General features: G+C 35.6%; 1 protein-coding gene across 1 annotated transcript in view; it reads right to left on the reverse strand.

The window, feature by feature from the left end:
- Positions 1-402: 402 nt before the first annotated feature.
- The window catches only part of LOC121374642 (doublesex and mab-3 related transcription factor 3, truncated-like), a 32118-nt gene continuing 6387 nt past the window's right edge, over positions 403-26133 (reverse strand). Inside the window, exon 2 of the mRNA XM_041501750.1 lies at positions 403-1517. Coding sequence (XP_041357684.1) covers positions 677-1517 — 841 coding nt within the window. The 3' untranslated portion in view covers positions 403-676. The remainder of the gene's footprint in view (positions 1518-26133) is intronic.

The following is a 26133-nucleotide window of genomic DNA, read 5'->3' on the forward strand; positions in this document are numbered from 1 at the left end:
AATACATTATACACAATAACAATATTTATACAGCCATGTATGTACATGCTGTGTCCAATATACATTCATAATAGATATAAGGTTCTGGGACACGAGTCCACAACACTTTACTGTGTAATACCATTACGTGTTGAATGCTTTAAATGGAGCCTTAGTCTTCCTCCAGCTTTGTTGTACCTACACATCATCAACAAAGAATGAGCAATAATGATGTCTGTAGTATCTGTCCATCCAACACTTAAAGTGTTTAAACTTCTAAACGAGGTTCGGGCACGTATGTTCTGTGCACAACTTGTGAAATGGACAAGGAGTATCCATCTGGGACAGATAGTCCAGTTCTTGTCATACATCGCATTCAGCTCATCGTGAATTATACTGGTGCTTCGTCTGATAGGTCTCAAGTATAACAATTATTGGTTGTCCCATTCCTTCGGTAAACACCAGACTGTTACATTATTACATTATATGCATTAATAAACACAACACTGAGGAACAGATCTTGTATCTGTCAGTCGATGAGGAGTCTCCATACGAGCTGTCAGATGTGTGATCCAAGTCGGTTACACGGGTCTCAGATACCATTAACTGTGTCTTGCTTTACGAACTCACGACCCTGCTCCACCATTACCTTATTAATGGATGACACAATGAAGACAAGTATTTGTGATTTGTTTCCTCAATCTCCCTCTTTGACATCTTTAGGTGACGAGCCTTCGTCCCAGCTGTCAGATACATGATCCGAGTCAGTGAGGCCTGATTTCTCACTGTTTTTATCCGGGGTGCGACGAGCGGACGCTGGAACCATATCGGGAAACAAGCGGTACGGCTGGAACGAGAAGGGCGATGCCATCATGCCAGACAGACCGGCGGGGGAGATCCCCGCGAACCCGTTGTAAGGGAAATGATGTCCTAGACCTATGAGGTCACTTGTCCGAGAATGGTGCGGGAAGATGGGTCCTCTCAGACCGTCTGCCGGAAATGACGACAGGTGAGGGGTGAAGGCCGAGTGAAGCCCCTGGCTGATCGGCGGCGGCGGCAGTGGCGTGAACGCCGACTTGAGTCCACCGTACGACAGTTTGTTAGACGACGTAACGGGTCGTGCCGAGCTGAGGCTGGACATTCCTCCGTTCAGCCTGCCCAGGTATGGACTCGCCTTGCATCCTCCAGCCCTCGACTGGGCGTGGATCACCGCCTGCTGCTGGGCCATCACGGTGTCCTGGGCCGACAGGAAGTGTTCGATTGCCTTCACCAAGTCCCCGTTACAGCCCTGGAGAACAAGCTCCAGGACTGACTTCCTCTGCAGTGGGAAGACTCGCTCGAGGATCTCCAGCGGGGACAGCCTGCCTGGCCTGTAGGCGGTAGGTGTGTCCGCAACGTGGTGGGAGTCCTTGTGTCTGGTTTCTTGCCGTTCCTCGCGGGTCATCGTCACCGGGGTGGGTCGCTGGTCTCTGTGGCTGTCCGAGGCGGGACAGTCGCTGTCGCTGTCGTTAGAACTGTCCACGTCCAGTTTGTCGTTGCTGTCTGTAAAACAGAAATAGTTTAGGATTACGTTTTTCCTTGGTACGTATTATAAATGTATCAGATTTCGAATCAACTACGGAATGTTCAAGACAAACATATTTTTGTTTGGATGATGTTTCAAACACCAACTATCCATTTTAAAAATATATTCAAAGAAATAAAACAAATAAATAATTTTTTGTTAAATATAAGCACACATAATTGCATTAGAAATTTTTTGGACACAAAATTATCACCAATAGCCTATTCTACCCCTTGTGTTAACATCGTTAAATAAAACCAAACTTCAATTTTAACTTTATTCTTGAGCGGAAATATGTAGATATACTACTTGTATAAACATTGGTAATCCAAAAAAATTAAATATATATTTTACCAATATATCTCATCTGTACTGGGGGTTTTTCACAGACGAGGTCGGGTTTTCGACTGCATTGTTCGTACGTTAACTAGGTTTACTTCTTGTAATAGCATTTTACAACTGATTTCGTTTTAGAAAGTAGATGTCATTTTAGTATGTACAAAATGAAACATTATTTAAATCAAAATATTTACATGACATATTACTAATATTTAGTTTATTGCATTTTACAAGTAACAAATGTCTGGTTAAGGCACGAAGTCAGCAACCAAAACATAAAGGTAGTAGGAACTCGAGCGTCAAGCTGATTGTCATCGTCAGTTTAGAAACATATATTATTAGGTAACCACGTAATATTATACAAGTGAAGCGAAACTGCTAATTTTATCAGCTCGTGCGATACCAAGCAATGTATTCATATGGTAGTACAATACCAAATAACTTCCGGCTGGGTCAAAGTTCGAGGTGCACCGAACTTTTGATAGAGAAGTGAACACCACAAGTCCTGTGATTGGTTATAAATGTGAGTGTGTTGGTTGTAAAAAATAATAGTTTCATCTGGGTAAAATAAATGTGCAATTTTATTTCATCTAGTACCAATGTGTCAAGTAGCCTTGTGCTTGAAACATGTATGGGGTACCTGTAAAAAAAAGTACTCAAATTTTGTGCGAAACTAGGGTAGTCATAGACGCTACCCGTTATCTCAGAAACGAGCAGCTTGACCCCCATTTTTTTCTGATTCACTTTAAGTGTAAGGGGTGGTAGTATTTATATCCGTGGCGTTTATGTCGGTTGATACGTTGCAGGTAGGAGTTTTAGCCGTATATGTTACTATTGTCGTCTATGGGATTTGATTTGGTAGTGTACACCCTATAGCACATATTCAGTGCATAATAAATAATATTATGATTTTGTCATTTTATTTAATTAAACTATACTGGTTGATTAATTAGCCATCACTCGATCATGCAAGTTCACAATGACCTTGACCTTGACAATAATCTCTGTACATGGCTCTGAATGGAGTTTGAATCAAAGTTAGCACTGAAGAAAAGTTGGTTTTGGCCTATAATTCATACTGTAAAGATTTCAATAATATCTTTTTACATGGTATTTGACTTGCCATATACAACTGCTCTTAAATATGGTATTATATATAGGCAACCTGAACTAAGATTTTAATAGCAATTTATTTTTATATTAAAAATAGCATGTGCCAATAGTGGGTTAATGTCTTTAGTTTCCATTAACATTGTTAATTTTTTATGTTTGAAATTCTGAAAACTCAAATTTGTAAAGAAGTTGATTTTTATTGTCATTTTGACATATTTATAGGGTGCTAAGTTATATTTTAGACAAATTTGTAGTTTTATGCAAAATTTAAAGTAAATTTGAAGAAAAACTTTACCAAAAACATAATTAAATTTGTTGTCACTATTGTGCCTTCTGTTCTTATTTGTACATAACAATAAGGTTGTTAAACATATACTTAGATCTCCAGATCATTTTTGTTTCTTAATAATCACTTAGTTAGCTCTCATGAAAAGCATTTTGAGTTTATACTAGATTCAGAACCAATTTTTTCAGATTTGATTATCTGCCTTGGATTAAGTTGATAATTTATTTTATTGTTAAAGCTGTATTACCTAATGTTACTAGCTAAATAAAATGCTGGATTACAGATTGTAGGGAATACATCTAATGTAAATATTGTATTCATCCGGATTAGAAAATAATGCAAGAAAATAGATGTTCGGGTAATTTTGTCATTTAAAAATAGTTTTTTTTCGGTAATTAATCAAAAATAAATGTGTTAAAGCTGCATGATTATTCCAGATATCACAACTATTAAAACCTCCAACTACAGTAGGCTATAAATAAAATATAGTCAGGAATATTGGTGGCTGCCATTGGTTTTGATGGTTCATTATGAAAATCAGCATGGCCGATGGATTTGAAATTCCCACACCTGGTAACTTAAAGACACCCACACCCAGCATACAGGATTTCCTCCCAACACTAATGTTCAGGACATTAAGTCATTACTTCATACAGGTACAGTTATGTTTGTGTTTCCTTCCTCAGACAGTGTATTTTTTTAATACTGATATTTCTTTGATGTGCCTGTTAAGGTCTTCATAATCTAGGGGTCAATCAAGTGCATGTGTTTTAATGGATGGAATTCTTTAAAGGGGTAGAGGTACTCTGACTATCTTTGTTCTCTCTACATATATAACTGAGTACACACACCCAACTGAAAGTAAATATCTTCAGGAGTTTTATTTTAAAACATTTTGTTGTTTAATATGACATATTGCATTTGTACAAAACTATATGCAATATATATGCTTTTTGAGGGGTACATTATATTAGGTTGCACTGTAGAAACAACAGTTTCAGTGAGGTTGTCAGTTTATGTCAGAATACACCAGATCCTGGTTGTCATAAAGACACATAGCTGGACACTTTTTGAAAAATGTATGTTATCAGTATAGGTAGTACAATACCAAATAACTTCCGGCTGGGTCAAAGTTCGAGGTGCACCGAACTTTTGATAGAGAAGTGAACACCACAAGTCCTGTGATTGGTTATAAATGTGAGTGTGTTGGTTGTAAAAAATAATAGTTTCATCTGGGTAAAATAAATGTGCAATTTTATTTCATCTAGTACCAATGTGTCAAGTAGCCTTGTGCTTGAAACATGTATGGGGTACCTGTAAAAAAAAGTACTCAAATTTTGTGCGAAACTAGGGTAGTCATAGACGCTACCCGTTATCTCAGAAACGAGCAGCTTGACCCCCATTTTTTTCTGATTCACTTTAAGTGTAAGGGGTGGTAGTATTTATATCCGTGGCGTTTATGTCGGTTGATACGTTGCAGGTAGGAGTTTTAGCCGTATATGTTACTATTGTCGTCTATGGGATTTGATTTGGTAGTGTACACCCATATGCTGAACGAAAAAACCGTGTTCATTCATACGGGCTTTATTGCTCCAGGCGACAGAACAAAACGGTAAATGGTTTTGACAATGACAATAACATTGATTTATATTATATATATATATATATATATATATATATATATATATATATATATATATATATATATATATATATTACATTTGAAAAAAAAAACAAAAAACCTTTAGAGAGTGCATTACTGGATTTTCGTTTTAGCAAAGTGAAAAACAACACGACCTCACGTCGGATTTTACATAGGGAGTGATGCGATTTCGTAACAAAGAGTTTCATATATTATCATAAACTTATCATATGCTATTTGCGAACATCAGAGAGTCCACTTTAATATATTAGTTAATGTCAAAGGTATGTTGTACTAGATGTTGCAAGCACAATATGAATGCAGGTAACATAATTATAATATAAATTAGTTTAACAAAAATAAGTTTTTATATATCAAATAGATATACAAAATATAAAATAGATAAAAAATAAAATAATGAAATCAAAATACCAATTATTTTTTCGTTGCTGAAAACAAGTTAATTTTTCTTGTTTTGTTTATAATATTTGTATTAAATTCAAACGTTCTTTAGTTTATGCCTTGGAAGTTATAAATAATTTCATTTTTGTGAGTTGTCGCTAAAGTTCCCAGTTATAGAACTTACAATGCGGTTAAAATGTTGATATGACATTTATTGGTACGTATAGCAAACGACGTTAATAAATAGTAGAAAAGAAAATAAGGAATTACAAGAATGCCGTAAAATTTGACACTATTATGATTAACTAGGACTAACATAATTGTGTGTGTTTTCGGGACTTCAACCCTACCTGGAGAAAGGAGCTAACTCTAATTTTTCTGTATGTAATATGTAGGTGAAAAGTGTATACATGTATTCATAACATTTTATTTGAACCCCATGGGGTGAATGTATTTACAAAAATGTTTTAAAATAGCCGACCTATCTTATCCCATTTTTTCGACATGTTTTCTAAAACAAAAACAATTTTTAGTCCCTAATACATTAATAAAAATGCTAACGAATTTGAATATTGATAACATAATATTAATGTTAAAGATACATGTATGTCCAAACTATCTCCTGCCCCCAATCAGTCAGTTAAGATATCTGATGTCAAAGAATTTCGATTTTCGTGAAAATGTAGAAATTGTAATTTCAGAGGTCTGACGTTTCTCCTCTCACACTACGATACGATACTAGATGCACTTCTTTCAACTGTTTAACATCACGCATTTGCTCGTCTTTGTTCTATTGATAGTACTGTTACAGGGCATAATTATTGGTTAAACAAACCGGCCTCGGTGGCGTCGTGGTTAGGCCATCGGTCTACAGGCTGGTATTTTTAATCCAGATACCGACTCCAAACCCTGAGTGAGTGCTCCGCAAGGCTCAATGGGTAGGTGTAAACCACTTGCACCGACCAGTGATCCATAACTGGTTCAACAAAGGCCATGGTTTGTGCTATCCTGCCTGTGGGAAGCGCAAATAAAAGATCCCTTGCTGCTAATCGGAAAGAGTAGCCCATGTAGTGGCGACAGCGGGTTTCCTCTCAAAATCTGTGTGGTCCTTAACCATATGTCTGACGCCATATAACCGTAAATAAAATGTGTTGATTGCGTCATTTCTTCTTCTTCTTGGTTAAACAAAATCGTTCGAATTAAGTAGACATTAATTCAAACGGTCTTCTCTCTCTGTCTCTGTCTCTCTCCTTTCCCCCTCTTTATCTCTTTTTCTTTCTATTTCTCTTACTATTTTTTTTTCTTTCTTTATTCATCTACAGATTATGAGTGTTGTAATACTGTCACATTATCACGTTCAGTGAATAAATTACGTGACATTCGTAAGTGTCGATTGCGTGTTAAAACCACACTGTCATTGTGTCATAAACAGCACCCACCTCTCCACACACACTGGCTCTCTGAACAAAGCGGTGTCTATGACAACTCGTTTATTGGAAATAAATAAATAAATTCAGATCTATTTGTGAAACGCCTTTTTTGGAACTATTTGATACCCTTGTTTCGAACGTCAAACGTGGTCGAGAGTAGACCGATAGCGAGTCGATCGTTTGTATTAAGTAAAATCGCGTACTATTTGTAAGGTATCGGTTTACTGGATTTGTTTTACTCTTGTGTTTGTCAAGCCCTTTGTGACGTTATTGGAAGCAGTATCGGCAGAAACAAAACAAGACGCTGCCATTGGTTCATGCAACCATGGATACTGTAAACATGTGAGACGTGACACTCCAGTTTCGCCTTATGTTTCCGTTTTATTGATTTGTACCTCAGCGAATATTATATCTGTAATCATATCATTTGGTTCTTCAAAATTGTTCTTTGCTTGTTTTAAAGACACACTTTCACCTTATGTTTTCCGCCTTTTTTTTTAATTTAATTTTTTTTTTTTTTTTTTTTTTTTTAAAAGGTTGTGACAAAGCATAAATTTCGCGTTTTCACTAACATGCATATAAAATACTACATCTGTACCAAGTCATTTATTGTAGGGAAAACGTGCTTAAATTGAAGTAGTGTCAGTTGTTCACTCTCTCTTCGACTAGAATGTTTACACTTTTTCCCCGCCATTTCTTCTACCATGTTAAGTTCGTGACGTATTTTTGGTATTCGTATTCGTATTCGCAATTGTTGGGAAATTTTCTACATACACATTCTTATGGCTCATTACGTTTTTCATTTAGTTTATCTGTTTATTTATTTTTATTTTTTATTATTATTATTTTTTTTTATTAGTTTGTTTGGGGTTTTCTTTGTTTGTTTGGGGTTGTTTGTTTTTGTTTTTGTGTTTGTGTTTGTTTTGTTGGTTCTTTCTTTTTCTTTCTTTTTCTTTCGAATTTTCTTCTTTTTTTTTTCTTTTTTTTTAATATGATAAGTGTAAGTGTAAGATGGTACGATTTGCAGCTTTTGTCAAAATAAAATTTAAGAAATAATAATAATTTGATTTATGAGAAACAGCCGATAATAAAGAATATGCAAGGTGCTTCATTTCGTCTAAATATTCCTTAAATAGTGTAAAATGATAAAGAAACTGCGTCACTTTACGCATTTATTGTTTACATATTTTTCGTGCTGAGGTGTCGTTAAACATCTATTCTATCTATTATATTCACTTTACGCAATTATGGATTCAAGCACAGTTGAAGAAAACGTAACTAGATCTTAACAGATAAATCAACGTCCGCTGAAGTCATTCGAACCAGACCCTCTTTTTGTGTCCAGGGTTCTATCCACTGAGCCAGCAGGGAACTTCCCACTGGCTACTGCCTGGAGGAGCATTTATGCCAACATTGCTACACTTATATGGCAACCAGGTAGGCCCCACAAGCGTATCAGACGGGGGGGGGGGGGGGGGGGGGGGCAGATATTCAGGGAAAATGTGCTAACGTGATACCTTTTACCATGTATTTCCATAATTCTACCACCAATATTAGTTGTAATTCATGTAACAATGCGTAGTGATTATTTTATAACCCTATATAGCTGTTTGGTCATAACGCTAATATGAATAAGTGTTATTATCCACTTTCAGGCAATTTCGTTTAATTCGGGCAAAAATCAGCACGATTATGGCAGTTCGCACGCCTATGGCAGGCCCTTTCAAATAAATTGTGATGAGTGCGTCGGTAAATAAGCCATTTCTTTCTTGCCTTTCTCTCTAACGAAAAAAAGAAAATGTCTAAGTTTTCAAATATGTTCTATATGAGTGGGAGAAAATCTAATTGTATTGGAATTATTTACAATTTGTACACGACTATGTATCTTACAACATGTTGTTTCAAAACTTGTCCAAGTCGCTTTCGTTCGTGATAAAATTTTCAAACAACTCGTTGTGAGATAAATAGTATCTAATGACCACTCAAGTAGTATTCTGTAAGTATTAATAAAGGACTTCCAGTTCTTAAATTAATAAACTGCAATTAATTAAGAGAGAGAGAGAGAGAGAGAGAGAGAGAGAGAGAGAGAGAGAGAGAGAGAGAGAGTGTGTGTGTGTGTGTGTGTGTGTGTGTGTGTGTGTGGTGTATAATATATAGAGGATATTTCATGTTTTTGTCAAATATGATTTATATCTCATCGAGTGAAGTTTGCAATCATATCTCATGAGTCGCGCTTGCGCGACGAGTGTAATATGATTGCAAACTTCAAGAGATGAGATATATCATATTTGACAAAAACATGAAATTTTCTATTTATTATATAACTTTTGGCAATTTACCTTTATTTTAAAATGCCAGAAGCAAAATAGTTCCGGCTTTCTTGTGAAGATAACACTTTTTACAGTGACGATAACACACTAAATATGTTATCGTCACTGAGTGACTGGTAACACTTTTATTTCACTGATATTTTAAGATATTTCACTAAATGTTATATAATATATATATATATATATATATCTATATATATATATATATATATATATATATATATATATATATATATATATATATATATATATATATATATATATATATATATATGCTCCGTAATTCGTTTCACGGTTTTTCTTGTAAGTAAATTTGTTAATAAAGGTGAACACTACAATACCTTCATGATTTACTTTTTAAAACGTTTAATGATGTACCTACAAAACAATATTGTGCTTTGATAATGTGCGTGTCAGAAATGACACCGTGATAATTTAAAACTAGCATGTTTGGGATTATTACAATATCGAACTGTGCGGGCATCTGTGTGTTTGTTCAGACACGCCTGCTGATGACAAGCACACGTGTTTCTAGATATTTAATACCGTGCACAGGCAACGCGGTTAACAAGTATACACTTTTTTTAATTGTTGCCATTTTTGTTGGAAACGCAAAAGCACGTATAACGTTGGACGCAGCGGATTATTTCTGTTTTGACAGCTCTGGCTGGTTAAATATTTTCTCTAACGGTGTGTTAAATGTTATAGCAAATGGTCGGTGTAAATGAAGAGTTAGAACCGCTGCAAAAGCAACATTTGTGTGTATAAATAAGCAACGCAAACACCGAGTAACTGACGGCTCGAGCGGGGCCAGGCAAGGGTCGACAACTTGTGCTTGCTCGTTATTAAGGCGGAGCTCTTTAATTGAGAGGTTGATAACTTTGCAGCCAGGTGTAGCCGCCTCGTAATTAAGTTCTCGCCAACATTTGCGAGTACGTTTCACGAAGTCTGTCAGTTATTTACGAGGGTAAACTCCGTCTTATTGATACAGTCTTGCAGCACGGTCTGTGTCAGAAAAGCATGTTGCCTGCAACATTCTCAGATGTTGGACTTTTAAAATGTTGATACTGTGCAGGGAAGGGTGCAAAATTCAATAAAAGCGGAGTATGAAATGTTTGATGCACAGGAATTTAAAAAGGGTTGGGTAAAAAAAGAGCACGTTGATTTATTGAATTTTATTCATCATCGGCTATTGGGCCCATATTTTACAAGCGATCTTAGGGCTATGAAATCGTAAAACTATCGTAGGTTATGACGTCATTGTGGCGTATGCTGTGGTGGCGTCATGGCCTCCGACGGTTTTATGATTACGTAGCGCTAAGATAGCTTCGAAAATATGGGTCCTGGATGTGAAACATTTTCTAAATCTGACATATAGTTTTAGAGGAGACACACTAATTTTTTTTCATTATCAGCAGCGGGTTTTTATATGCACTTTTCCACTAACAGGTCAGCACTTACCACATCATTTGATATACCAGGCATGGGGCGGGAAAAAAAGCAATCAAATTACTTGAGATGAGTGCTCCATATGGATAATGAAATGTTTAGTGTGCTATAGATGAATGTACATTTTATTTTTAAAAAAGGATAAAGTGTGTAAAAAAAGGGGGTGGTGCGGAAATCGTGTACACCACCACTCCCTCATGTTCACATATGGTATGTACTTGAAGTAGTTTACATGACTTCATTTTAAAACGGCAACCTCGTCTCAACATCTTTTATCAAAGTTTCCTAATGAAAAATACAAACGCAGCTTGAATTCGCGTGTTTTCGCCATCAACGTGTTTGGCCAACATGATACGACAGACAAGTTTTTCGCCAGTTTAAACAGTGAAACGCATCTCGTGTTTTCAGCTTTGAGATTATTCATCACCATTAAGTTTCTATAGCATTTATTATATACATATTTAAATAATGGTATTGTTTTATAATAATTACAAATACTGTTAAAATAAAACAAACAAAGAAAAACAAAATTCTATGCCGACTATACGATGAAATAGCGCCGGATATAATTATAAACCATTTCCACAGATAGTTCAGCATATACAGTTCTAATTAAAAGACGAGACACGAAGCAATAATGCCAATCCGTAAAGACTCTTTTGTTATAAATGTTTGAATGGGTCGAAATGTTATAATGTGACTTTGTTTTAAAACCCAACTTTTATAACTCCATGAATCTCCGTTTAGCACTACTTTCGTCAAGGTATCGTTTCAAGTGTTGTCTTTATTGTATAACATTATTAAAATAACTGTTTGCATTATTTGTTAATGTGGAATCATTAACTGTTATTAATTGTTTATTTCTCGTTCCAGCCAGTGCACCACGACCAGTATATCAAAGGCCGTGGTATGTCCTATCCTGTCTGTGGGATGGTGCATAAAGAAGATCCCTTGCTACTAATAGAAAAATGTACGGGTTTCCTCTCTAAGACTATATGTCGAAATTACCAAATGTTTGACATCCAATAGCCGATGTTTAATAATTCAATGTGCTCTAGTGATGTCGTTAAACAAAACAAACGTTTTTAGTTGTTTATTGACATAACACGCAAACAATCCAAGTTGAATGTATTAAGCTTAATGTAGATAAAAATGTGAGAATTCCCTCATTCGATTTATTACAGGGAAAGCCGGACCGTAGAATGCGGATTTTCCACATGTATATTGACTTCCTATGAATAAAGAAGTAAACCAGCCTTGCTGGTGTCGCGGTTAAGCCATCGGACATAATGCTAGTAGGTACTGGGTTCGCAGCCCGGTACCGGCTCCCATCCAGAGCGAATGTTAACGACGTACGTGTAAAGCCATTACAACGACTTCTCTCTCATTACCAACTAACCATTAAAACTCTGTCCTGGACAGACAACCCAGATAGCTTGAACCTTAATCGGATATAAGCACGGAAATAAGTATGAATGAATGAATAAAAGAAGTAAGAAATTGCAGAAAGTGTTCAATTGTTATTTTATACTATTTTATATTGATGAAATAGTTATTTAAAAAATGTATCGTTCCAACCAGTGAACCACAACTGGTCAAAGGCCATGGTGTACTTTCCTGTCTATGGGAAAGTGCATATAAAAGATCCCTTCCTACTAATGGAAAAAAAATGTAACGGTTTCCTCTCTAAGACTGTCAGAGTTTGACATCCAATAGGCGATGATTGATTATTCAATGTGGTGTAGGGGTGTTGTTAAAACAAACTTTAAACTCGTTGAAGTATGAACGATTGAGTCGCTTTATACACGTCTGAACACATTCATACAGTGCAGAAAGAGGTTCTGAGGTTCATACTTCTTTGAACGTCGAAAATTGTCATATTCACTTCTTAAATTGTCTGTGTACTGAAAAAAATGTGTGTGGGTTTTTTGTGTGGGTTTTTGTTTTTTTGTGGTTGGGTTTGTTTTGGGTTTTTTTGAGAGGAGGGGTATTTTTTTTTTCTTTGTTGTTGTTGTTGTTGTTGCTGTTGTTCTTGTTGTTGTTCGAGTGGGGATTTTTTTTTTTTTTTTTTTTTTGTTTCTTTGGGATTTGTGTGTGTGTGCGTGCGTGCATGCGTGCATGCGTGCGTGTTTATCTGTTTTGGGGGTGTCGTGGGTTTTGGGGGCCTAACTTTTGAGCAGTGCTGTATGACGTTAAGACAGACACACACGCCTGGACGCGGTCCTGGGGAATACGACGACGTGTCAGAGACGTCATACCGGGAAACAACCGCCGCGCGCTCGTTTGTTTGCTTCCTTAAAAGCTTTCTCTGATACTTTTTAGGGCTGTTATCAAATACAGTGTCAGCGCGTATTTGAGGAGACTTGTCATATTTGACGCGTTTACCTTGTCCAGGTAAATTCATGCAGCAGTTGTTGACTCTGTGATACAGACGTTATATAGTACACTGAGTGTTCTTAACATCATACATGTTCCTGTGTCAAAACTTAATAGTGTCTGGCTTTTTATTCATAATTTGTACTTTTACTAAAAAAGAATTAACATGCGCACATTTCAGTTATAACTGTCACCTATACGCAGAGTGTTCGTTTATAACTGAACCTACATGCGCATCCATTTTGTTTATTATTGTCGCATGAATGAATGTTTAACGACACCCCAGCACACAAAAATACACCTCGGCTATTGGGTGTCAGAAAAGGTAAGTATATGGAAATAGTGATTATTGTTACATATGTATACAGAAATTTTCTTGTATAAGTCACTCACAAACACACGCATTTACAACAGTCGCCCACTATTCAGCGAACGTATTTATTTATAATAGTCACCTACACGCACACGCATTTATATACAAGTCATCTACACACACGCATTTATTTATAATAGTCATGGACACGCACACGCATTTATTTACAGGTCACCTACACGCACACGCATTGATTGATAATAGTCACCTACATGCACACGCATTGATTTATAATAGTACGATATATACACGTGTACGCATATATTTATAATAGTCTCATTATCGCGTACGCATTTATTTATAAGCCTCCTATACGTATACGCATTTATTTATAATAGTATCATTATCGCGTACGTATTTATTTATAATAGTCTCCTTAATGCGTACGAAATTATTGATGATAGTCTCCTATACGCGTACGCATTTATTTATAATAGTCTCCTTCACGCGTACGCATTTATTTATAATAGTCTACTGTATACTATGCATACGAATTTATTTATAATAGTCTCCTTAACGCGTACGGAATTATTGATAATAGTCTCCTATATGCGTACGCATTATTTATAATAGTCTCCTTCACGCGTACGCATTTATTTATAATAGTCTACTGTATGCATACAAATTTAGTTATAATAGTCTCCTACACGCATACGCATTTATTTATAATAGTCTACTGTATGCATACGCATTTATTTATAATAGACATGAACACGACAGACGTATTTATAGTCCCCTGCGTGTGCTGTAACCTCACCGTGGTGCAGGGGTGTAACATTCTCTTTGAGAATGGCCAATACAGCACAAATTGAAGTTTAGAGTAAAATTCGGCGTCCGTAAAATTCTATGATATTTGTATTTGTATTTTTGCACAGTTCTTTACACTGTTTTTGTTTAAACCTTGAATTTTTATATTGATGTTGATCATCACTTTATTTATTTGCATTTACCATAGTTTGACACCAAATAGCCGATGTATTTTTCGTGCTGGGGTGTCGTTAAACATTCATTCATTCGTATTTATAGTCACCAGATGAGTTTGTTTTGAAACGTTTTGTTTTAAACTAATCTATGTTTGCGTTACTACTTTGTGTTTTAATCTAAAACAGCGATCGACTTGGGAGGTTTTTAATTTGGCCCACGTGTCTGAATCGATGACTTCAGAGATGTAATAGTACGGGTTCAATTATAATGTTTACCACGTGAGTGCACCTTTCAGTCGACGTAATACATATGCAGGTTTTGTTGTTGTTTTTAATTTTACCTTAAGCACTGACGTAAGTAATTCTGGGTTTATGGATATATTATAACACGATGTACTGTATGACTTGATATCCCTCTACATGGTACGACTGCGCGTGTAAAAAGTGTTACATACTGTGTACTGAACAAAAAAGTAACGCGAAGAGTTTTGTACATATATGCATGTGCATGTATATTTTCATCATACAATTAATTCCGTAAATAGACTGTCAAACTGGGATTTTAACAATTCACAAGATATTGACAATTTTAATAGACACAAGAATTAATGGGATTCAGAGTGAATAACTTTAAACGAATTAAAGGAAACTAAAATAATATTTGCATTTCTTGTGTTGTTCAGTATATTTGTCGTAGAATGTTGGTACTTTTTTCACATTATCATATTTATACCAATTTAAGTCCATATGTCATTATTTCACAGCCGAGCTGCTTGTTTCCACGCTCGGGTGTCGTTAAAGATTTATTTATTGATATTGTCAATTATCCCGTTCATGTCTTAAGTGTAATTAAAACTAAATATCACAATGTTTTTTTAGAGAAAATATTGTACTCCCAGTCAAAAGAGATGCATCCGGTAACAAGATTCAAACTTACAAATTATTCAGACAGAATATTCAACTAGAACCATACTTATTACACTGTAAGGCAATATTTATTAAATTACGTCTCAGTGACCACAAACTGAAAACAGAGTGGGCGCCATACAAACCCCTACACTCCAGTGGAAGAACGGTCACTGCAGTTTAATTAAAGATGAATATCATTATATCACAATACGTAAGAAATAAAATACGCAACGTGTCAAATTATTAGAGTTCGTTCCGAATATTCGCTCGCTGATTTGCTATTCGAAATATTCGAATAGTATTTTAAAGTATTCGAATATTGGGGTGTGGGTTGGTTGTTGGGAAAAATTACTAAACTTGTCGTGCCAAAATAAATTTAAAATTACCGATCAAAATTGGTAGATGGTTTAACATTCCTAAAGAAAATAGCTATGTAAACTTTGTAATACTGATATTGATGATGAATACCTTTATTTTTGCAATCTAAAAAATCCAAATATTAAAAACGTTAGAAGAAAATATATTATATATAATATTATATTGAACTAATCCTAGCGTTTTTAAAATGAAAGGTATGATAGGTGTGGGGGATTTTTTGTGGGTTGTTTTTTTTTTTTTGGGGGGGGGGGGGGGGGGGGGTAATACACTATTATTGAAAATCCTTGCTATTTTTATATTTTTAAAAAATATCTAGTATTGTGAATTGATTTTTCTCCTTCGCACTTTTTAGCTTTTTTGGAAAAAAATGGTTTTCAATTCTTTTTTTTTTTTATTCTTTTTTTTTTGGCCATACTGTTTTAGGGTTTTTCATAATTTATAATTAAATAATACTAGACGAGAAGTCATAATGTAGAGCTAGATTAGCTACCATGCAGTCACTTATGACTTTTATTTGTTTTCTGTAGTCACTTTCTTGTTCGTTTTTCCTTTTCGTTTTTCGTTTTTTGTTTTTTCTTTCTTTCTTTCTTGTTTTTTTTTGGGGGGGGGGGAGGGGAGGGTGGGTATTAATAGTTCATTAACCAGCTATTTTTATAAATAAACGTTAGTTTGGGTCGGTTGTTATTTAGTTTAGTTAGTATTCGAATATTCGCTTGTCATTTCCATAGAATATTCGAATACCATTTTCCCACCGAATACTACAAATTATATGCATATCCAACTTTCCATAATTACCTATTTACAAGTATGAGTACGCAAGTAAAAGTTATATTCATTATGCAAACCAAAATACAGCCTGCGCTGGTGAGGTATGCAAGTTTATTCATGATTGTATATGCATTGCCAATAATTAGTCATTTAGTCATTTAGAATAATATAATGTTTGTATGTGTTTTGTTTCTACATATATGTAACATGATTTGCATACAAGTTCCGTACATGGAATCTTTACATACAATAAAGTTTTTTAAATCTTCTTACTGAGGTGTTTTACGTTTTACTTGGGTTTTGTTTTTGTTTGTTTGGTTGTGGGTTTTTGTTTCGGGATGGGGGATGGGTGTGTGATCGTTACTTATTTGCAGTTTACTCAACTGTTGAAAATAATCTGGAACTAAAAGGGAATTGGCTTTACCTAGAAATTAAATTTGTATATTTTATTCTGTTTTTAATGTATATCTTTTTTTTATTGTTTTCATTTTATTTTATTTTATTTTATTTTATATTAATTATTATTATTATTATTATTATTATTATTAACAACAGTTTTCTAACAAACTTATTAAAGTTCTAATTATTTAAGCTAATAACCTTTGAATTGTCCGAAGTTGTTAAATTGCTGCTGAATAAGTTGAATGAAAACTAAACAACCCAACGTTTGTTCCATCCCTGTTGATCAGTCTCTAGACGTCATGTTTGGGAATGTGTGCTCGGGATGTGTTATATCACGTGTTTAACAGTATCTAAACAGTAAATCATACGCATATCGTGGTAACTATAGATATTTAAAATCAAAGAGTAATGAAGCATTTTGAGTCTGTACGTGAGGAAAGTAAATTTTGTGTTCATAAAGTTAAAGTTAAAATTTGTTTTTGTTCAACACTACTAGAGCAAATTGATTTATTAATCGTAATTTGGTAATTTTGACATGTTGTTTTAGAAAGGAAACCCGCTATATTTTTCCATTAGCAACAAGGGATCATTTATATGCCCCACCCCACTTACAGGATAGCACATACCACGGCCTTTGACATACCAGTTGTGGTGTACTAGCAGGATTAAGAAGTAGCCCAAATGTGGCCACCAACAGAGATCGCATCAAGTTTGTTTTGTTTAACGACACCACTAGAGCACATTGATTTATTAATCATCGGCTGTTGGATGTCAAACATATGGTCATTTTCACTCAGTCGTAGAGAGGAAACCCGCTACATTTTTCCATTAGTAGCGAGGGATCTTTTATACGCACCATCCCACAGACAGGATAGCGCATACCACGGCCTTTGATATATACCAGTCATGGTGCACTGGCTGGAACGATCCTAGATTGACCGCGCATCAGGCGTACGCTTTACCACTGGGCTACGTCTCGCCCCAGACCGCGCATCAGGCGAGCGCTTTACCACTGGGCTACGTCTCGCCCCAGACCGCGCATCAGGCGAGCGCTTTAGTGAGAAGACTTAAGATGGATAATGGTATTAGAGATAACAAACCTAAAATATACTGACCAACAAGAGGAACGCGAATACTAGGATACAATTATTTTGGTATATAGGCTGTCAAAATGGGCCTAAACTGTTCACAAGATATTGATAATTTCAGTAGATATAAAGACTAATGGCGTTCAAAGTGAATAATTTAAAATAAATTAAAGAAATCTATATTAATATTTGTATTTCTTCTGTCGTTCATTACATTATTTGTCTTCTTGCTAAATAAAATAGTTTGTGATCACGCAGTGCACTGCGAAAAGTCATACACAGACATTGTGATGTTGCTATAGGGTGTATACTACCAAATCAAATCCCATAGACGACAATAGTAACATATGTGGCTAAAACTCCTACCTGCAACTTATCAATCGACATAAACGCCACGGATATAAATACTACCACCCCTCACCCTTAAAGTGAATCACAAAAAGTGGGTGTCAAGCTGCTCATTTCTGAGATAACGGGTAGCGTCTATGACTATCCTAGTTCCGCACAAAATTTGAGTACTTTTTTTTACAGGTACCCCATACATGTTCCAAGCACAAGGCTACTTGACACAGTGGTACTAGATGACGTAAAATTGCATACATTTTTAGCCCAGATGAAACTAATTTTTTTTACAACCAACACACTTACATTTATAACCAATCACAGGACTTGTGGTGTTCACTTCTCTATCAAAAGTTGGGTGCACCTCGAACTTTGACCCAGCCGGAAGTTATTTGGTTTAGTACTACCTATACTGATAATATACATTTTTCAAAAAGTGTCCAGCTATGTGTTTTTATGACAACCAGGATCTGGTGTATTCTGACATAAAGTGACAGCCTCACTGAAACTGTTGTTTCTACAGTGCAACCTAATATAATGTACACCTCATAAGGCATATATATTGTATACAGTTTTGTACAAATGCAATATGTCATATTAAACAACAAAATGTTTTAAAATAAAACTCCTGAAGATATTTACTGTCAGTTTGGTGTGTGTACTCAGGTATTTATGTAGAGACAACAAAGATAGTCAGAGTACCTCTACTCCTTTAAAGTATTCCATTAAAACACATGCACTTGACTGACCCCTAGATTAGGAGACCTGAACAGGTACATCAAAGAAATATCAGTATTAACAAAATACACTGTCTGAGGAAGGAAACACCAACATGACTGTACCTGTATGAAGTAATAACTTAATGTTCTGGACATTAGTGTTGGGAGGAAATCCTGTATGCAGGGTGTGGCCGTCTTCAAGTTACCAGGTGTGGGAATTTCAAATCCATCGGCCATGCTGATTTTCATAATGAACCATCAAAACCATTGGAAGCCACCCATATTCCTGACTATATTTTATTTGTAGCCTACTGTAGTTGGAGCTTTTAATATTTGTGATATCTGGAATTATCATCCAGCTTTCACACATTTATTTTTGATTAATTACTTTTAAAAAAACTACTTTTAAATGACATAATTACCTGAACATCTATTTTATTGCATTATTTTCTAATCCAGATCAATACAATATGTATATTGGATGTATTTCTACAATCAGTAATCCAGCATTTTATTTAGCTAGTAACATTGGGTAATACAGCTTTAACAATAAAATAAATTACCAACTTACTCCAGATAATCAATCTGAAAATAATTGGTTCCTAATCCAGTATAAACCTAAAATGGTCTTCATGAGAGCAAACTAAGTGATTATTAAAAAAAATATTTGATCTGGAGATCTAAAGGTATGTTTAACAAGATTATTGTTATGTATAACTAAGAACAGAAGGCACAATAGTGACAACAAATTTAATTATGTCTTTGGTGAAGTTTTTCTTTAAATTTATTTTAAATTTTGCATAAAACTACAAACTTGTCTAAAATATAACTTAGCACCCTATAAATATGTCAAAATGACAATAAAAATCAAGTTCCTTACAAATTTGAGTTTTCAGAATTTCATACATGAAAAATTAACTATGTTAATGGAAACTAAAGACATTAACCCACTATTGACACATGTTATTTTTAATATAGAAATAAATTGCTATTAAAATCTTAATTCAGGTTGCCTATATATAACACCATATTTAAGAGCAGTTGTATATGGCAAGTCAAATACCATGTAAAAAGAAATTATTGAAATATTTCCAGTATCAATTATAGGCCAAAACCAACTTTCCTCAGTGCTAACTTTGATTCAAACTCCATTCAGAGCCATGTACAGTGATTAGTGTCAAGGTCAAGGTCATTGTGAACTTGTGTGGTCCAGTGACAGCTAATTAATCAACCAGTATAGTTTAATTAAATAGAATCACAAAATCGTAATATTTTTTATTATGCACTGAATATGTGCTATTGGGTGTATACTACCAAATCAAATCCCATAGACGACAATAGTAACATACGTGGCTAAAACTCCTACCTGCAACGTATCAATCGACATAAACGCCACGGATATAAATACTACCACCCCTCACCCTTAAAGTGAATCACAAAAAAGTGGGTGTCAAGCTGCTCATTTCTGAGATAACGGGTAGCGTCTATGACTACCCTAGTTCCGCACAAAATTTGAGTACTTTTTTTGACAGGTACCCCATACATGTTCCAAGCACAAGGCTACTTGACACAGTGGTACTAGATGAAATAAAATTGCATACATTTTTAGCCTAGATGAAACTAATTTTTTTTACAACCAACACACTCACATTTATAACCAATCACAGGACTTGTGGTGTTCACTTCTCTATCAAAAGTTGGGTGCACCTCGAATTTTGACCCAGCCGGAAGTTATATGGTTTAGTACTACCTTTAGAGAGCTTAAGAGAGCTCTGTGATTAAGGCGCCTAGTCTCAATATTCTGTTTCCTGCGCCGATATAAAATCAGCGGAAACTGTATGAAATAGCAAAAAACGAAAAATTTCAATAATATAATTCATTGACAAAAATGGAGTATACCCGAGACTTGGTTGAAATACAAAACATTGAAGAAAACATAGAAACCACACCAGTATAGAGCACATTGATTTATTAATCATCGGCTATTGGATGTCAAACATTCGATAATTCTGACTTAGTTTTAGAGAGGAAACCCTTTACATTTTTCCATTATTAGCAAGGGATCTTTTATATGCACTATCTCAGAGACGGGATAGCACATACCACGGCCTTTGATAGACCAATCGTGGTACACTGACTGGAACGAGATATTGCCTAATGGGCCTACCGATGGGGATAGATCCTAGACAGATCGCGTATTAGGCGAGCGTTTTACCACTGGGAGTAAAGATGAAAGAAAAACAGCAATTGATAATTTATTGGATGAAATATGCTGAGTTGCCGTTAAACATTCTTTTTTCACGTGTACATGTATTTAAATTTCGATTCATGGCATCCTTTTGCTTCAAAAACACATTATTGTCCAAAACTGGATACTGAAATGTTAAAAGTTTATTTTGATCAACGACATATCTAGAGAATATTGATGTATTAGTCATCGGCTATTGGATGTCAAACATTTAAACATTCTGATGTTTAGTTTTAGAGGAAACTGCTACATTTTTTTCCCATCAGTCTTTTATATGCACTTCTCACAGACAGGACATCACATACCTTGGCCTTTGATATACCAGTCGTGAGGCACTGGTTAATATTGGAATGTATATAGGAGAAAGAAGTCCAAAATGATATATCACTGGCTGCTGCTGAGTTAAATGACAGTGAAGACAGGCATTATAATGAATGGACGGACGGACGGACGACAGTACGAATGAATGGTTAACATTACCCCGACATCAACGAAAAATCGATTAATTATATATTTATTAAAATTGTCATTTGGCGTCTTTACGTTTGTGGTCATTGTTGTTGGTGTTCTGGGGGTTGTTTTTTGTTGTTTATTTTGTTTGTTTTTGTCTGTTTTGTGTTGTTGTTGTTGTTTTGGCTTGTTTGTTTGTTTGTTTGTTTGTTGTTGTTGTTGTTTTTGTGGGGCTTTTGTGTTTTGTGTTGGGGATGTTTTGTTGGTGTTTTTTTTTTGGGGGGGGGGGATCCTCTATTTTCCAAGTTCTATGTGGCAATGGTTAATGTTACATTATAATACATTATATCTGTTACAGCCACGGAGTTGGTTCTTGTTCAGCTCCTACTGTGACGTGGAGGTGGTCCTGTCGATACGGAAAACGGCCATCTTGAAGAAATGCAGAACAATGCGTTGTAAATGGTTCCTGCATATGGAACAAATTGGTATCAGTCGCGATACAAGAAGCAGTAGACACATGCAGGATTCTGCGAACAAATTCCTCGAATTGTGAGAGAAAACAAAAAGGCGAGGGTATTTTGTAGCGTTATCAAGCCTTCTTGGATGCCGGAAAAGGATTCCTGGAGAATGGAGTCGGCAAGTGATAGGGGAATTGCAACAAAAGATTAAAGGAAGCCGCGATTTGAACTAATATCCGAGATACAAAACAGTGACCTCCGATATTCAGAGAGTAGACGCACGCACATATGAAGAAGAAACCAGTCAGTTTTTGTTTCTTGTTTCTTCACTTCGTCGTTGCAGAAACAGGAACATGTATGACCTTTATCGCGCCATGTTGCTGGAAATGCCACGTTTTTTTTACTGATGCTTTTATGATTGTCGTTCAGTTTCGTTCACATGAGAATAGTTCATCACAAATCATAACTTTTCTATCATATTTTTTTTATTCATCTGTTATTTTCTTGCAGTTTGATGTTCACACCATGAGGGCAGAGTTTAGCTCATTCGGTAGAGTGCTCCACGAATAGTTCATCACAGACTGCCCTGTCTGTGAGACAGAGCTTATAACAGATCACCAGCTACTTCAGCAATAGGAGTAGAATAGCTGTTTAAACAAACATTCCTTTCCTTTCCTTTAAAACCAGCTTGCTCTTTACGAACCTGTTTCTAGATCCAGTATGGACAAGAATTAAAATGTTATTTTTATCGGTATAAACACTTGTAGAAAGAAACGGAATGTCTGGCTAACGACACCACGGCACATGTGTTTGGACTCTCCTGTTTAGCATATAATTATTGGTCGAAATAGATTCCTCCTACAAAAACAGCAGCGAGGAATCTTTTATATGCATATGCATTTATAAAATCCCCACAGACAGAACAGTACATATCAGTGTCTCTGGTATGTCAAGTATGGGGCATTTACATGTACTCGTTTTTAAGAAATCAGTATAAGTAATTAAACTGATTCGTTTATGATGTTATTTGAAAAAAAAATCAAGTATTTCTCAGTTCTACATTTATTATAATTATAAAAACTGCGCAATGAATACACGTTGCAATTGTAATGAAGCATAGTGGTCTGATTAAGGATGTCATTTTGCGATTTCTAGGAAAGAAAACGATAACATGTCAATCTCTCAATAGTGTGACGATTGATCATAAGACTAATTTCTTCAACAATTAAGGGCGGTGACGAACAGGCATGGAAACATGAGAGACATATGAGTCAATACAACACGTGTAATTGTCATGTCTGGTGGATCTACGGGTCGTCTAACAGAACAGAGTTCTTTCTGAAGAGTTTAGTCCATGGGCAAACATCTACAACATACACTTACACCCGATAGTAAAAGCCACATGCAGGGAATAGAAACTTCGACCTCTATAGAAAGTAATATATATATATATATCTATATATATATATATATATATATATATATATATATATATATATATATATATATATATATATATATATACATACTGAACAACAAAAGAAACGCGATTATTTACTTCTTTGGGTTTTGTTTTAGTGGGTTTTTTGTTGTTGTTGTTGTTGTTTGGGGGGGGGGGGGGGTATTGTTCAGTTTGAATCTCGTTAGTTAGTGGGGGTAAGAGGATTGTGTATTAAAATTATCAATCTCTTGCGAACAATTTTAGGCCAGTTTAGTCTATATACCGAATTAATTTTTGCAAGGAAAAAAAGATATATTAAAATATACGCCGTTTTTTTTTTTCTTTCTTTCTTTCTTTCTTTCTTTCTTTCTTTTTTTGATGTAATGTCGTTTGTAGATAATGTGTTTGTTATACAAGATGTCCTTTATGGCTGGTTAGAGTGTACATACTATTCTCTGTCCAGACTTGACCATGTCAACATCCACTGTCTCATTTCATAAATATTTATTGCTTTTACTGTTAGAGCTAATGAATTGCTCCCTCGTGTGTGTTTATAATATCTATATACACGTCGACTCCACGCCCTTAGCGCCGTAATGGCTGATATACTGACGAAAGTCGTAAAGTCTGGAGTTAATGTAACTATAACCGTCCAGTCCCACTTACGGCAGTGTTTCCGCCCGTGTTTAGTAAACATAAATCCATGTGTGCAGTCAGTCAGTTATATTGTACAAAGTAAGACAGCAGTCTTGACGATATTGTATATTTTTATTATTATGACTACAATGATGATGATGATGATGATGATGACGACGACGATGACGATGATGTTTATTAATATGAAGAGTTTTGGGTGTTTTCTTGTTTTTTATATTTATTTATTTATTTATTCATTTATTCATTCATTTATTTATTCAGTAATACTCCTGTATCAAATTAAAAGTAAATTTCTTTTGGAAGTTTTTTTGTTGTTTATTATTGGGGAGTTTGGGGTTGTGGGGTTGGGGGGTTTTTGTTGTTGTTTTTTTGTTGTTGTTTTTTAACTTTTGTTTTTGTTTTGTTTTGGGTTTTTATGTTTGTTGGTTGTTCTTTTGTTGTTGTTTTTTGCAATTTGCTTCGGGTTTTTTTTCGTTTTTTCTTCTTTTTTTTCAATTGTTTAAAAAAAGAAGTTTTTGTTTAGATGTTAAAGCGAGTCTACTTTTAAAGATATATTCTAGATATTCTATTCTGCGTTAGCAATATTGGTTATGCTTGTGCGATTAAAACATAATTGATAATATCTTATGTAACAATTTATACGTTTTAAACATGCCCTTTTTGTCTAGCTATAGAAGATGCTCTATTGCTGTGCCTTCATTCTTGTTATACTGTCACCCCACTCATTTTAGGCCAGGTCCCGCCTTAATGTATTTTACTGGCGTAGCTAGAATGTTATACTGGGGGGCGGGGTGGGGGGGGGGGCAACCACACCGTAGGAGTTCTGTTATGGGGCGACATATAGTTTATATCAGAGATGGTAGGAGAAAAAGTTGTTATTTGGGGAGGGTATATTTTAAATATCGTCAAAAATGTAACGTGATAATATTCACGTCTAATGAAATATGAACCACAGAACCACTTTATACTCTATATTTTTTAAAACATTGCAGGGCGTAATCGTTGATCAAAGTGTCATTCCAAACGGCTATGGGTAAACATACTCCAACGGATCGTTAATCATTTCAAATATTTCAATTACATTCACTCACTGTAGGAGCGGGACGTAGCCCAGTGCGGGCGGGAGCTCGCTCACTTGGTGGAGCTCTTACCCGAGGTGCTTCGGTCGCTGGGTCGAACCTCCTCGGTGGGCCCATTTTCTGATATTTTTTCCCGTCCCATCCAGAGCACCAGATATGTGTGCTGTCCTGTGTGTGGGAAAGTGCATATACAAGATCCCATGCTGCTAAGTAAAACTATGTAGCGTGTTTTCTCTGAAGACGAGTCAAAATTACCAAATGTCTGACATCCAGTAACTAATGATTAATTAACCAATGTGCTCTAGTGGTGTCAAAGTTTTAACTGTTTCAACTACAAGACAGTAATAAAGCGTTCGACAACTGGAGTAACAAAGGTTGTAATAGATTCTGTCCCGTCTGTGGAGTAGTGCATATAAAAGAGCCCTTGCTGTTAATCAAAACAGGAAGGAAGGAAGGAAATGTTTTATTTAACGACGCACTCAACACATTTTATTTACGGATATATGGCGTCAGACATATAGCTAAGGACCACACACATATATAGAGAGGAAACCCGCTGTCGCCACTTCATGGGCTATTCTTTTCGATTAGCATCAAGGGATGTTTTATATGCACCATCCCACAGACAGGGTAGTACATACCACAGCCTTTGATATACTAGTCGTGGTGCACTGGCTGGAACGAGAGATAACCCAATGGGCCCACCGACGGGGATCGATCCCAGACCGACCGCGCATCGAGCGAACGCTTTACCACTGAGCTACGTCCTGCCTCTAATCGAAACAGAGTATTTCATGCAGTGGTAGCAGTGGGTTTCCTCTCTATAATTATTTTTGTGGTCCTTAACAATATGTCCGACGTCTCATAACCGTAAGTTAAATGTGTTGAGTGCGTGGTTAAATGCAACATTTCCTTCTTTGTGTCACCCATTACACACCCTGTGTAATCATTTGTGGATTAAACTTTAATCTATGTTCTTCAACTATTT

Source organism: Gigantopelta aegis, chromosome 6, assembly GCF_016097555.1.
Source record: "Gigantopelta aegis isolate Gae_Host chromosome 6, Gae_host_genome, whole genome shotgun sequence".
In the NCBI taxonomy this organism is placed as follows: domain Eukaryota; kingdom Metazoa; phylum Mollusca; class Gastropoda; order Neomphalida; family Peltospiridae; genus Gigantopelta; species Gigantopelta aegis.